A 13,690-nucleotide genomic window follows, 5' to 3' on the forward strand; every position below is an offset into this window, starting at 1 on the left:
AAAACTACATCTGTCTGCTGTAGATTAAAACGTGGGGGAACCCCCCAAATAATGATACTGTTAACATCTTCTTTTTAGAATGGAAAGGGGGTTTCCCTCTGCCCACCTACCCCATTTCCTCCCCTCGCTCCCCCCTCCTCCTCTCCCTTCCTCCCTACCCCTACCCTTCCTCCCCTCCTCCTCCCCCTTCTCAGGTCAGTTTCACCTATCCCAAGCATGATTTCACAAGAATAAATCCCATTGAATTGTCTAGTGCGAACTGTATGTTAGTCCATCTTATGGTGCATGAACCATCGGTTTAAAAATAACCCAGCATGTTTTGTACACACAACAAATCATATATTTACATATATAATTTGGTTAATATGCATTGTGAATGAAGATATAACCATTGAACTTGTTGCCTAATAAATTTATTTTATGAAACAACTGTTTAGGCAAAGGAATGTAGCTCAGTGATAAAGCATATGCTTTGTATGCAGAAGGTCCCTAGTTCAATCCCCAGCATCTCCAGGTAAAACCTTGAAGAGCTGCTGCCAGTTAGTGTAGATAATACTAAGCTAGACTGACCAACAGTCTGACTCAGTATAAGGCAGCTTCTTATGTTCAGTGTATGTTGTATGCTCAGATGTTCAGTGCATGGAAACAGGTTTGCATTAAAATGTAAAGGCTATATTGACTTTAGCATTTACTGGTTATTGATCATGGAATGCTCTTGTTTTGGATTTGACATTTTAAGCCTTAAATAGTTTGGGAACAGACTATCTGAAGGACTGCTTGCATGGGCTTCTCAGACCCCATTGTCTGGCCCATTCATGGGAGATATTAGGCGAATGGGTTCCAGAAATAGGGCCTTTTGGTGTTGGAATTCACTCCCCCTGGAAATATGTGTGGCTTCTATTTTAAGAAAAATCTCTTAATGTTTATTTCAGTTTTCACATTTAAAATAAAGTAATTGTGACCTGCTCAGTTTTAACGTGGTGAAATGTGGCTTTAATTCAATGATTTTGTATATGTCATTTTGTATAAATGTTTTGTACATTGCCTTGGAAGGGAAATTGTGCCCTGAAAGGCAGTTTATAAGTAATTTAGTCCGGGAAACAGGAGAGACTGAGGGTCTATCCATACCTAACTGCAAAATCCACGTTTTCCATATTCGTTGGGTGGCCTTGAGATCCATATATGTGCTATTTGTGGTCAGGTTATTGTGAAAAGTCGATTATGAAGCATCCATACGTGTGGGTTTTTGGTTTTTGTCTAAATTGCTTTAGCATTGGCTACTCCCCCATGATTGGTCCAACAGTCATTTGCTTTTTGCATGCTTTTTCGGTAGAGAGCAGAAACGTATATCTTTTTTTTAATTCCCACATATGTGCAGGTTTGTGGATGTGATATTGGATGGGAAGGAGACACACGCGTTAATGCAATTGATTATCAATACAGGAAAGCATATCGGGGGGTTGGTGGTATTTCTAATGTGGATTTACAAAAATTGCAATGTCATATTGACAATAGATTCTTGTCTCCCTCACCCTATATAGGTCAACTATGAGAGGAGCATGGGGCTGCCCAAATGCAAATCACCTGACACCATTATGACATCAGGTGACAACTTCAAAGGGGCTCCCACTATGCACCTATTAGCTGATCAATGCTGAGAGCCAGCTCCTTTGAAGATGTGCTGTCAGCCCCAATCAACCTTCAAATCACCTCCAAAGAAGCACATTGAACAGTTGATGGGCACTGTGGAAACCACTTTGAAGGTGCACTTTCAGCGCCAATCAAAGACACTGATAGTGTTTCTTCAAAGGAGCTTGCTCTTAACACTGCTAAGCTTTAAAGGGCTGCACTAGGGAATTCCCAATGAAGATCCTACCCCATCTTTATTTGACATCACATATAATGTCAGATATCAGGCATGTGGGCATGGTTTGGAGAAAACACTCTCACAGGTCTAATTACCCCCCCCCCGGCCCTATTAGGCCTACAGGCTCCCCACAACTGATTTAATTAATCAGTCACTCAAGTGAAAGTCTCATGCGACATACTGACTGAAGTCAATATAGTCATATTGGGCTAAACACAAAAATGTGCATTCTAGAGCATAGCTAATTTCTGTTCCCTGACTGAAAACTGCTGAGTTGAGGAGACACTTTTTGAATATGGCAGTTAAGTTAGAACTTTCTCCCTCATTCATTATCTCAAACCACTAGTGTGGTACCTTTTTTCAAAGTGTTATCTGCTCTAACGTCTTCAGCCAAGTCTGTTGCACTGATGTTTCCAGGCCTGATCCTGTGTAAATATCATTGTTGGACCTAATTCAGTGAAACCTCCAATTGACAAATATCCACTCTTGACTGTTGGCCATATTCCTGTCATCCTGGTTTGGCCAAAGAGCAAGTCAGTTCTATCTTTTTCAAGTTTTTCCTCATAACTCAAAATTCTGGCTCAGTTTTTTGGAAACTTCTCTTGACCATCTGGAGCCAGAATGGTAAGTGATGTAATGGCTGGCATTTGCAGGCAGCCATGCATCACTTTCCACTTCCTCATGTAGACGAGGAAATTATAGGGCTAGGAGTGGATCAAAGGTCCATCTAGTCCAGCATCCTGTTTCAAACTGTGTTTCAAATAGTGACCAGACAGATAAAGCTAGGAAGCTTCTGGTATTCAGAGGAGACTGCCTTTAATCATGGAGGTTCCATTTAGGTATCCCACCAAATAATCAATGATATCCACATCCTTGAAGGAGGCAGGGGTGTGTCCTCTCCTTAAGAAGACCACCTTGGATTTATAAGTGTTATTTATTTATTTATTTATTTGATTACATTTATATCCCGCCCTTCCTCCCAGAACTATCATCCCATGGTGAAAACCCTTTTTGGACATGGTGCTTGAGAAGATTGGAGTCTGGATCCATTTCAGTCTGGGCTTTAGACCCAGTCATGGCACTGAAGCTGCCTTGGTTACCCTGGTTGATGACATTTGTTGGGAGAGAGATGGCAGAGTGCAATCCTGCTCATTCTTTTTGATCCCTTGGCAGCTTTTAATACAATTGACCAAGGTATCCTTCCGGAGTAGCTCAGGGAGGTGTGGGTTGGGGGCACTATACGTCAGTGGTTTTGCTCCTACCTCCAGGGATATTTTCAGAAAGTAATTATGGGAGGCTTCGACACCATGGTTCCCCACAGGGTCCCATCCTGTCTCCCCTGCTATTTAAAGCTGCTAGAAGCTATCATGAGGAGTTTCGGGGGAAAGTGTCAGCAATATGCAGATGAAAGTGTCAGCAATATGCAGCTCTAACTCTCTGTTCCATCTGAATTGGGAGAGGCAACTGAGGTGCTAGACAGGTGTTTGGAGGCAGTGATGGGCTGGATGTGGGTCAACAAAATGAAAGTGAATCCTGATAAGGCAGAGGTTATGTGTTCCAGATTCTCAAGTGCAGGAGATGGGAACATGGCCTGTTCTGGATGGGGTTGCGCTCCCCTGGAAGGAGCAGATTTGTATCTTGGGAGTACTCCTGGATCATCATCATCCATGACTTTGTCAAATCCTTTACAAAGTAATCTAAGCTAGCAGTAACTGGCATCAGCTGGGTCTAACTATAATTTGTGGCATCTGGCACTGCTCCAGACTCCCTGTACGAGGGCCTTCCACTACTGTATGCTGGCAGTAGTATGCCCTTCACTGTGGGGGTCTCTGTGATAGTAGAGACCCACATTGCATCCCAACCCATTACCAGCAGCTTGGATTGAGGGTTAGGATTGCTCTGTAAAACTTCTATGAACCTTGCAACAGAAGTTGCTTATTTCGTAACAGATCTATATCATTATTTAATTATTTGGATCATGATGATTATTTTGTATTTCAGTTAGAGAGAGAAAATACATCAGAGGCTACAATAGAGATGATCAGATCAAATCCAAAATATTTAACATTGTTCAAGGACAGAATAAATTATGTGAATGAGAGCTTGTAGAAGTGATTCTCCTGCTAATTACAAGGGAGGGAGTCCCAGCTGACGAAGCGTCAAGGCCCCAGCTGACAAAGTGTCAAGGCGAGTTAAGCAGCAGAGCTAAAAGAGGGTAAGTAGCTCCCATTTATTTCATTCTTTAATTGAATTAAAACAGCTCAGAGCAATAAGTAATAAGGGCAGCCCAAGTTCACCCTGAGCTAGGAGCCAAATCCTGAAAGAACCTATATCTTAGGAGACAGATCCTAGGAGAAGGAAGCCTATAGAAAGCTAGTTTTCAACACCACCCTAGCAGGAAAGCTTCAGGGGACACTGTAAACAAGGCTAAATTCCAGTCGGAGAGAAGGGGAAAAAGGAAACTCCACCAATACATACAGGGAGAGAGTCAGCTCAGTCTTTGCTAAAAAGGGTAGCCTTAGCCTTCCTGAAACACAACCACAAGCTCTGTTTCCCTAGGTTAAAGAAAGGTCAGGCTGTTCTAGGTGGGAAAACAACAAACAAACAAAAGTCCTTAAACAGCCCCGCCCCTCACTAAGGAAGGAAGCCTGCCATCCTGCCTTCAAAGGAAGGAAGCCTGAGATAATCCTAAAGAGTTAAGCTCCAGCTGATAGTTGAGCCATCAGCCTCAATTAACACATCATTGGCTGGCAGCAGTAGCTGGGAGGGACCAGCCACACATATAAATTCAGAGCACCCTAGCGAGGGAGCCTGCTCCACGAGCTAGAGGGAGCCCCAGCAGACAAAGTGTCAAGGCCCCAGCTGACAAAGCGTCAAGGCGAGTTAAGCAGCAGAGCGAGTTCGGCAGCAGGGCGAGGAGGCCAGGCCCCCCCCACTCTGCCCGTCTGTCCCCTGACCTCAACTAAACCACAGTCCTCAACCCATTGACGTAATAAACCTTAAACAAAACTATGCAGGTAAGAAGCCAGCAGGGGTGTGGGGGCTTTCCAGTGTTTTGCACTGCCTGCAGCATGTACGACTATCTGCCTGTTGGACAGAAGTTGTGGGTGTGCTCTCGGTGCAATGAGCTCCTGGCTGTCCGGGAACGACTTCATTTCCTTGAGGCCAAGGTGGCGGACCTGGAAAAGCTGAGAGAGGCAGAGAGGTGTGTGGATGAGGCCTTCATGGACATTATAGCTGTGTCCCACTCCAAGGATGATAGCTCTTCTGCTATCGTGGAGAACGATGGTCTCGGGGAAGGAGAGCATTTAGCCGAGGAAGAGGGAAACGATCCCTTAGAAGGGACGCATTCCTTGGGGGATGAGCAGCTATCCTCTCGTGCCGAGGATATATCTCCAGGGGATGGAAGGATCCTTGTAGTGGGTGATTCGATCATTACGAACATAGACAGTGGGGTGTGTGATGGGCGTGTAGATCGCAAGGTGATTTGCCTGCCTGGTTCAAAGGTTGCGGATATCACCTGTCATTTAGATAGTTTGGTAGACAGTGCTGGGGAGGAGTCAGTGGTCGTGGTGCACGTTGGCACCAACGACATGGGGAAATGCAGCCGTGAGGTCCTGGAAGCAAAATTTAGGTTGCTAGGTAGGATGCTGAAAAGCCAGGACCTCCAAGGTGGCTTTCTCTGAAATGCTACCGGTTCCACGTGCAGGACCAACCAGACAGGCACAGCTTTGCAGTCTCAATGCGTGGATGAGACGATGGGGTCGGGTGGAAGGGTTTGGATTTGTTAGGCACTGGGGAACATTTTGGGACAAGCTGGGCCTGTACAAAAGGGATGGGCTCCACTTGAACCAGAATGGAACCAGACTGCTGGCACTTAAAATTAAAAAGGTGGCACAGCAGCTTTTAAACTGACTGAGGGGGGAAACCCGACAGGAGCTGAGGAAGGTCCGGTTCGGAATAAACCTCCCCCCTGGGATAAAGACCAAAGAAATGATAAAATTTTAAAAGGGGTAGGCCTAGAAGTAGGCATTGTGAGAGCAGGGGCACAGGATATCAATTCAGAAGGGCAAAATTACCACAGGCCAAACCACAAGTGCCAAAGACACTTGAAGAGAGACACTGCTTACAAGTGCCTGTACGCTAATGCTAGGAGCCTCCGAACCAAGATGGGAGAACTGGAGTGCTTGGTCTTAGAGAAGAGCATTGATATAGTGAGCATAACAGAGACCTGATGGAATGGACAAAACCAGTGGGATACGGTTATCCCTGGATATAAACTATATCAGAAGGACAGGGAAGGACGTATTGGTGGCGGAGTCGCTCTATACGTGAAAGAAGGCATTGAATCCAGCTAGCTCGAAACCCCAAAAGAGGCAGACTCCTCCACAGAATCATTGTGGGTGGTGATACCATGTCCCAGGAGGGATTTAATACTGGGAACAATCTATCGTCCCCCTGATCAAAATACTCAGGGAGACCTTGAGATGAGATATGAAATTGAGGAAGCATCCAAACTAGGAAATGTGGTAGTAATGGGTGACTTCAACTACCCAGACATAGACTGGCTGCATATGTGTTCCAGTCATGACAAAGAAGCAAAATTTCTAGATATTCTAAATGACTATTCCCTAGACCAGTTGGTCATCAACCAACCAGAGGGATGGCAACCCTGGACTTAGTCCTCAGTGGGGACCAGGACCTGGTGCGAGATGTAAGTGTTGTCGAACCGATTGGGAGCAGTGACCATAGTGCTATTAAATTAAACATACATGTAACTGGCCAATTGCCAAGAAAATCCAACAAGGTCACATTTGACTTCAAAAGAGGAAACTTCACAAAAATGAGGGGATTGGTAAAAAGAAAGCTGAAAAACAAAGTCCAGAGGGTCACATCACTCGAAAATGCTTGGAAGTTGTTTAAAAACACTATATTAGAAGCTCAACTGGAGTGCATACCGCAGGTCAGAAAAGGTAACACCAGGGCCAAGAAGATGCCAGCATGGTTAACGAGTAAAGTCAAGGAAGCTCTTAGAGGCAAAAAGTCTTCCTTCAGAAAATGGAAGTCTTGTCCGAATGAAGAAAATAAAAAAGAACACAAACTCTGGCAAAAGAAATGCAAGAAGACAATAAGGGATACTAAAAAAGAATTTGAGGAGCACATTGCTAAGAACATAAAAACCAACAACAAAAAATTCTATAAATACATTCAAAGCAGGAAACCTTCTAGGGAGGCGATTGGACCCTTGGATGATAAGGGAGTCAAAGGTGTACTAAAGAACGATAAGGAGATTGCAGAGAAGCTAAATGAATTCTTTGCATCTGTCTTCACAGTGGAAGATATAGGGCAGATCCCTGAACCTGAACTAACATTTGCAGGAAGGGATTCTGAGGAACTGAGACAAATAGTGGTAACGAGAGAGGAAGTTCTAGGCTTAATGGACAATATAAAAACTGACAAATCACCGGGCCCGGATGGCATCCACCCGAGAGTTCTCAAAGAACTCAAATGTGAAATTGCTGATCTGCTAACTAAAATATGTAACTTGTCCCTCAGGTCCTCCTCCGTGCCTGAGGACTGGAAAGTGGCAAATGTAATGCCAATATTCAAAAAGGGATCCAGAGGGGATCCTGGAAATTACAGGCCAGTTAGCTTAACTTCTGTCCCTGGAAAACTGGTAGAAAGTATTATTAAAGCTAGATTAACTAAGCACATAGAAGAACAAGCTTTACTGAAGCACAGCCAGCATGGCTTCTGCAATGGAAAGTCCTGTCTCAGTAACCTATTAGAATTCTTTGAGAGTGTCAACAAGCATATAGATAGAGGTGATCCAGTGGACATAGTGTACTTAGACTTTCAAAAAGCGTTTGACAAGGTACCTCACCAAAGACTTCTGAGGAAGCTTAGCAGTCATGGAATAAGAGGAGAGGTCCTCTTGTGGATAAGGAATTGGTTAAGAAGCAGAAAGCAGAGTAGGAATAAACGGACAGTTCTCCCAATGGAGGGCTGTAGAAAGTGGAGTCCCTCAAGGATCAGTATTGGGACCTGTACTTTTCAACTTGTTCATTAATGACCTAGAATTAGGAGTGAGCAGTGAAGTGGCCAAGTTTGCTGACGACACTAAATTGTTCAGGGTTGTTAAAGCAAAAAGAGATTGCGAAGAGCTCCAAAAAGACCTCTCCAAACTGAGTGAATGGGCGGAAAAATGGAAATGCAATTCAATATAAACAAGTGTAAAATTATGCATATTGGAGCAAAAAATCTGAATTTCACATATACGCTCATGGGGTCTGAACTGGCGGTGACCGACCAGGAGAGAGACCTCGGGGTTGTAGTGGACAGCACGATGAAAATGTCGACCCAGTGTGCAGCAGCTGTGAAAAAGGCAAATTCCATGGTAGCGATAATTAGGAAAGGTATTGAAAATAAAACAGCCGATATTATAATGCCATTGTATAAATCTATGGTGCGGCAGCATTTGGAATACTGTGTACAGTTCTGGTCGCCTCATCTCAAAAAGGATATTATAGAGTTGGAAAAGGTACAGAAGAGGGCAACCAGAATGATCAAGGGGATGGAGCGACTCCCTTATGAGGAAAGGTTGCAGCATTTGGAGCTTTTTAGTTTAGAGAAAAGGCGGGTCAGAGGAGACATGATAGAAGTGTATAAAATTATGCATGGCATTGAGAAAGTGGATAGAGAAAAGTTCTTCTCCCTGTCTCATAATACTAGAACTCGTGGACATTCAAAGAAGCTGAATGTTGGAAGATTCAGGACAGACAAAAGGAAGTACTTCTTTACTCAGCGCATAGTTAAACTATGGAATTTGCTCCCACAAGATGCAGCAATGGCCACCAGCTTGGATGGCTTTAAAAGAAGATTAGACAAATTCATGGAGGACAGGGCTATCAATGGATACTAGCTATGATTGGCTGTGCTCTGCCACCCTAATCAGAGGCAGCATGCTTCTGAAAACCAGTTGATGGAAGCCTCAGGAGGGGAGAGTGTTCTTGCCCTCGGGTCCTGCTTGCGGGCTTCCCCCAGGCACCTGGTTGGCCACTGTGAGAACAGGATGCTGGACTAGATGGGCCACTGGCCTGATCCAGCAGGCTCTTCTTATGTTCTTATGTTCTTATGAGAGATGTAGCTTCTTATTTTAGAGAATTTACAAAACCATACACTGTAATATTCTCTTACTTTGTTTTCAAATAATATATATCTAATATGGTTGAGGTATTTTTGAGCAGTACTGTGTAACCTTACTTTCTGAGATTTTGCATGGTTCATTGTATCATGGCAATTAAACAGAGAGTTATGTGCTTGATATAAAATGGTCACCTCTGGATCGCCCAGCCATGCACAGATTTATGATCCATTAGAGTAAGATAACTAAGGGTTCTGTATCTGCTGGTAGAACATCAGTTACACCATGAAGTATCATGTAGTCTGGAATGGTCTTTTTAAGTTGACAAGTTGACTTATAGAAGGCATCAATAAATCATGAATAGAGCAATCCAAATACCCGGGAACCAGCGGAAGGGAGGCTGGAGGAGGAGGAGCCAGCGGAAAGCTCAGCGGAATCCTCCTCTCTCTCAGGAGCTGCTGGCCCGGCTAAATGTGGGCTCCATTGGGAGCCACATACATGAGCCAGCTGGGAAGCGATGGCTCTGACAAACAGGCCTCCTGGGGAGTAAGCACTTCCTGAAGGCCAAAATGGAAAATTTAGAAAATAGTTCCTGCACCATGTCCCCAGAATGCCCCATTTTGGGGGACCTGCTGGCTTCTGCTGGCCATCTGTCCGCCAGGCTGGCCATCTCCCATGGACCCCCAGCAGCACTGGCATGCTCCTGGCAGTGCCACGGCTCAGCCACGGCAGAGGGTTGCTGCCAGTAGAGGCTGGTGGAGGCCAGTGCAGCCAGGAACCTGCCAGCACCGCCAGGGAGCCATGGCATCCAACTCATCCCAACCCAACAGAAAGGTGAGTTGGATTGCGCTGTAAGGCTGAAATCCTAAGGATAGTTACTAGGAAGGAAGTCCTGATAAAAGTTTTAGATTACAACATTTGTGGATTTAAGCCCACTTACAAAGTTCATAAAAGCCTATGCCACAATAAATTTGTTAAAGTGTCAAACAAGACTCTTTGCAGCTTTTGCTGCAAGAAAATAATACAGCTACTCCTCTGACTATGACCTGGGAGACCAGGGTTCGAATCCCCACACAGCAATGAAGCTCACTGGGTGACCTTGGGCCAGTCACTGCCTCTCAGCCTCAGAGGGAGGCAATGGTAAACCCCCTCTGAATACTGCTTACCATGAAAACCCTATTCTTAGGGTCGCCATAAGTGAGGATCGACTTGAAGGCAGTCCATTTCCATTTTCAGACATGTGTAGGATCAAACTGTCGATCATAAACATGCAAGTAGAACTATTCTGACATATTTATCTTTCCCCTATCCCATTACCTGATAATGTAATCTTTGTATTGTCATTACCTGGTATCTTGTGGGCTTGTTGTAGGCATTCTTCATGGTAAAGTCTGAATTTTGAGTACTGGACTCGAAATGTACTTTCTGAAATGTACAAATGTAGAGCACATCACCGTAATGAAGAAATGTTCTGATGAAAGTAGCAGAAACCAAGTTCTAAGAAAAGGTTGCCTGATAACAGCCTGCAAGTGGCAAATTGCACAGTGCAGAGAAATGTTCTGATATTATTTTATTCTAACACAAAGTCACATTTCTCTCCTGAGTTCCACATAACTTAATTCCCTTGCATCTTACATGCTGCCATTGCTATGTGCTTCTGACAATCCACACGTTTACAGAATTTGAGAAATGGTTGAATGCTCAGCACTTGGGGAAAATGAATCTTGTTCTAGTGCTTAAGTGAGACATGAACTCCATATAAAATATGAAGTTTCTTATATCACCCACTGTGTAACAAGTGTAGGAACACCAGCGCAGATTTCAGATGAGGAGTGGGGGGCAATATTTAGCCACTCAGTACTGCCTTCTAAAAACTGAAATCTGTTCCTACACTAGATCCTTCACATATGAATTATGTGAAGGAGCAACATGTTTAGAAAAGGGCTGTGAAATTATGTTGCTAGCCCTGCCCAGGAGATCATGTGGTTCATCAGCCCTAACCCCTGTGTCCTACATTAGGTGTGGTCATCTGCAGGGAAAAGCTTATGTGCATAGACTTTCCAACTGGGTTGGAGCACAACTCATGCAGAGTTCCAGATTGCATGGAAAACATATGCACATAGATTAGCTGGCAGTCTGAGATGCAGGGCCTTCTCAGTGGTTGTACTCATGTTGTGGAAAGACCTCCAGGTGAGATCCATCAAGCTCCAATACTGTATACTTTTAGCAGTTGGTAAAAACATGGCTCTGCAAATAGGCTTTTGGCTGAGCATTTTTCTCCTTGGTGTGTTATCTTAATGGTATTTCTTTTTTGTCAATTTAATGGCTTTTCTTGGTATTTATGTGAGTTCCTGGCTTGGTATGTTAATGCTGTTCTACCATGATTGCTGCTTTAGGTAAAGTTGATGCATATGCTTTTATATCTTGCATGATGTTTATCATTGTAAGCTGCCTTGAGTTCATTTTGGAGGAAAAGGCAAACAAGTGTTTACATGTGGAAGCTTTTCCCTGCAGACCTCCATACCTAATGCGTGGGCGTTGGGAAAATGTCTAGACAATTACTTTGTAAACAACAATAAAGTCAACATTTCAAAAACATAGCTTAAAGTTTTGGTGGAGTTTTCCATCCAATGAAAAAATAGACAGCCTTGGGATTAGGTGGAAATGGAAAAGAAAAAAAATATGCCTGTGTGACTTTTTCCTTAAGAATATACATTAAGTTAGAAGTTTAAATAAATTATGGAAGGTACGTTACAAATTGGTGAAATTCAAAAAGCAAAGAGTTGTTCCAAAATATACATCATATATACATCATAGTGGCTGTGTCTAGGGATGAAAATATCGCCCTTGTTCATTTCAGTAACTACTTTGGAGATGTTCACGTGTTCTCTTTCACCACCTTCTACTGATCTGCTGCAAATTCATTTCTAGTTCAGAGGAGAACTAAAGAAGATATTTGATTATGTCCTCTCATCTGCTTTTTTTATTCCCACCCAGTGTGTGTTATTATGCTGCTGACTAGCCTTTGACCTTTCTTTTGTTAGATAGATTGCTGGTTAACAGCCCAGAATAGCTGGCTGGGAGATGCTAAATACTTGCTCAGTGCAGAGAAAAGTCCTGATATTATTTCATTGTAACACAAAGTCACATTTCTCTCTTAAGTTCCAAATGACTTAATTCCCTTGCATCTTACATGTTGCCATTAGTATGTGCTTCTGAAAATTCACATGAAACACCTACTGAAAAATAATTCATTATTTGTATATGCCCCTGTATAACTAGTGGTGTAGTGGAGCATGGACAGGCAGGGCACCATTTATTTCACAGCATGGGTGATGCTGGGCTGCCGAGAGATGGGTACTGGGGGTACAAATGTACTGAGCCCCAGACTGTCAGCTTTCATTTTTTAAAAAAAAACAGTAAGTCCCTAGCCCTCTTAGAAAGGACGTTACAAAGCACAATGCAAGCTCACTCCAGCTCCGCGATTTCTGTGAGATGAGCCAGCCTGGCTGTTCCTGCCTTTCAGAGTTTTTAGCCAATGAGTGAAGTCACAGCTATGATTGATGAGTGAGTTGTTCAGACACCAGGAATCCCTGCACCCCTAAAGAGCTGGTGTTTCCCCCTCCCTGGCATTTCTTTCTGGCTTGTGGCTTTTGTCTTCTTGTAATTTGCTTTTGAGATCAGTACTCCTTATAAGTTATTTTCTGAAGTTTCTCCTACACAGTAAGTGTGGGTGGATATTAAAGAAACCCATGGTATACATATCTACTCAGAAGTAAGTCTCTTTCTTTTTAAAGAGTGGGCAAGTGGGTACAGGATTGTAGCCCAGGTTTTCTTGTGAGGAAGGGGCAGGGAAGGGTTCATGGTAGGAGGCTCCTTTCAGCACACCAACCTGGGAGTAAGCTCACTTGAATACAATCCACACGCACAATAATCATGCCAGTTTGGTTAAAGTCTACTAATTTAGGGTGGGAGCAGGGCCGGTTCTAAAGGGCGGCCAGGTGGGGCACTGGCCTGACAGCCCCTGGAGCTACAGGTGGGCTCTCAGCCACCCCTCCACTCCCCTTCCACAATCCATGGGGCCCCCACGCCCCCCCACACCCCCACACCCCCACTTACCTGTCTGCTGTCTTTTACCATTGCCCTTAACTAAGATGGTGGCCGCAGTTTCCCTAAGGTACTGAAGCCCCTGCCGCCATCTTAGTTGATGGCAGAGATGCGCACGCGTAGCACGCATGCGTGCCATCAGCAAAGATGGTGGTGGAGGCGTCATCCCCTTAGGGAAACCGCAGCCACCATCTTCGTTAAGGGCGATGGTAAAAGACAGCAGACAGGTAGGTGGGGGGCATGGGGGGGCCGTGGGCACACATGCGCTGAGGCCCAGGGCAAGCTGATGCCCAAGGGCCCTGGCATTCCTGGAGCTGGCCCTGGGTGGGAGCGTGGGGAGAACAAAACATGTACCTTTACAAAGATTCATCACTTTAGTTAAAGGGAGCAAAATTTGATGCCTGTGATACAAACACTAAGTCCCCTTTTGCAGACATTTTATACCTGCTTTTATCTCCACAACAGCCGTGTGAGGTAGGTTCAGCTGAGAGTTGTTAATGGTCTCAGTAGGTAGTGATCAAACCAATAATGAGTTAAATGAGTTTAATATTTTATTTATTTATTTATTTATT

The 13,690-nt window shown here is 44.1% G+C and overlaps 1 protein-coding gene across 1 annotated transcript in view; it reads right to left on the bottom strand.

Moving 5' to 3' along the window:
• TRPC7 (transient receptor potential cation channel subfamily C member 7) overlaps positions 1-13,690 on the bottom strand; it is a 223,453-nt gene that overhangs the window by 19,448 nt on the left and 190,315 nt on the right. The window contains exon 10 of the mRNA XM_061613403.1: positions 10,359-10,436. Coding sequence (XP_061469387.1) covers positions 10,359-10,436 — 78 coding nt within the window. The remainder of the gene's footprint in view (positions 1-10,358; positions 10,437-13,690) is intronic.

This window comes from Rhineura floridana, chromosome 3 (assembly GCF_030035675.1).
Source record: "Rhineura floridana isolate rRhiFlo1 chromosome 3, rRhiFlo1.hap2, whole genome shotgun sequence".
Taxonomy (NCBI): Eukaryota; Metazoa; Chordata; class Lepidosauria; order Squamata; family Rhineuridae; genus Rhineura; species Rhineura floridana.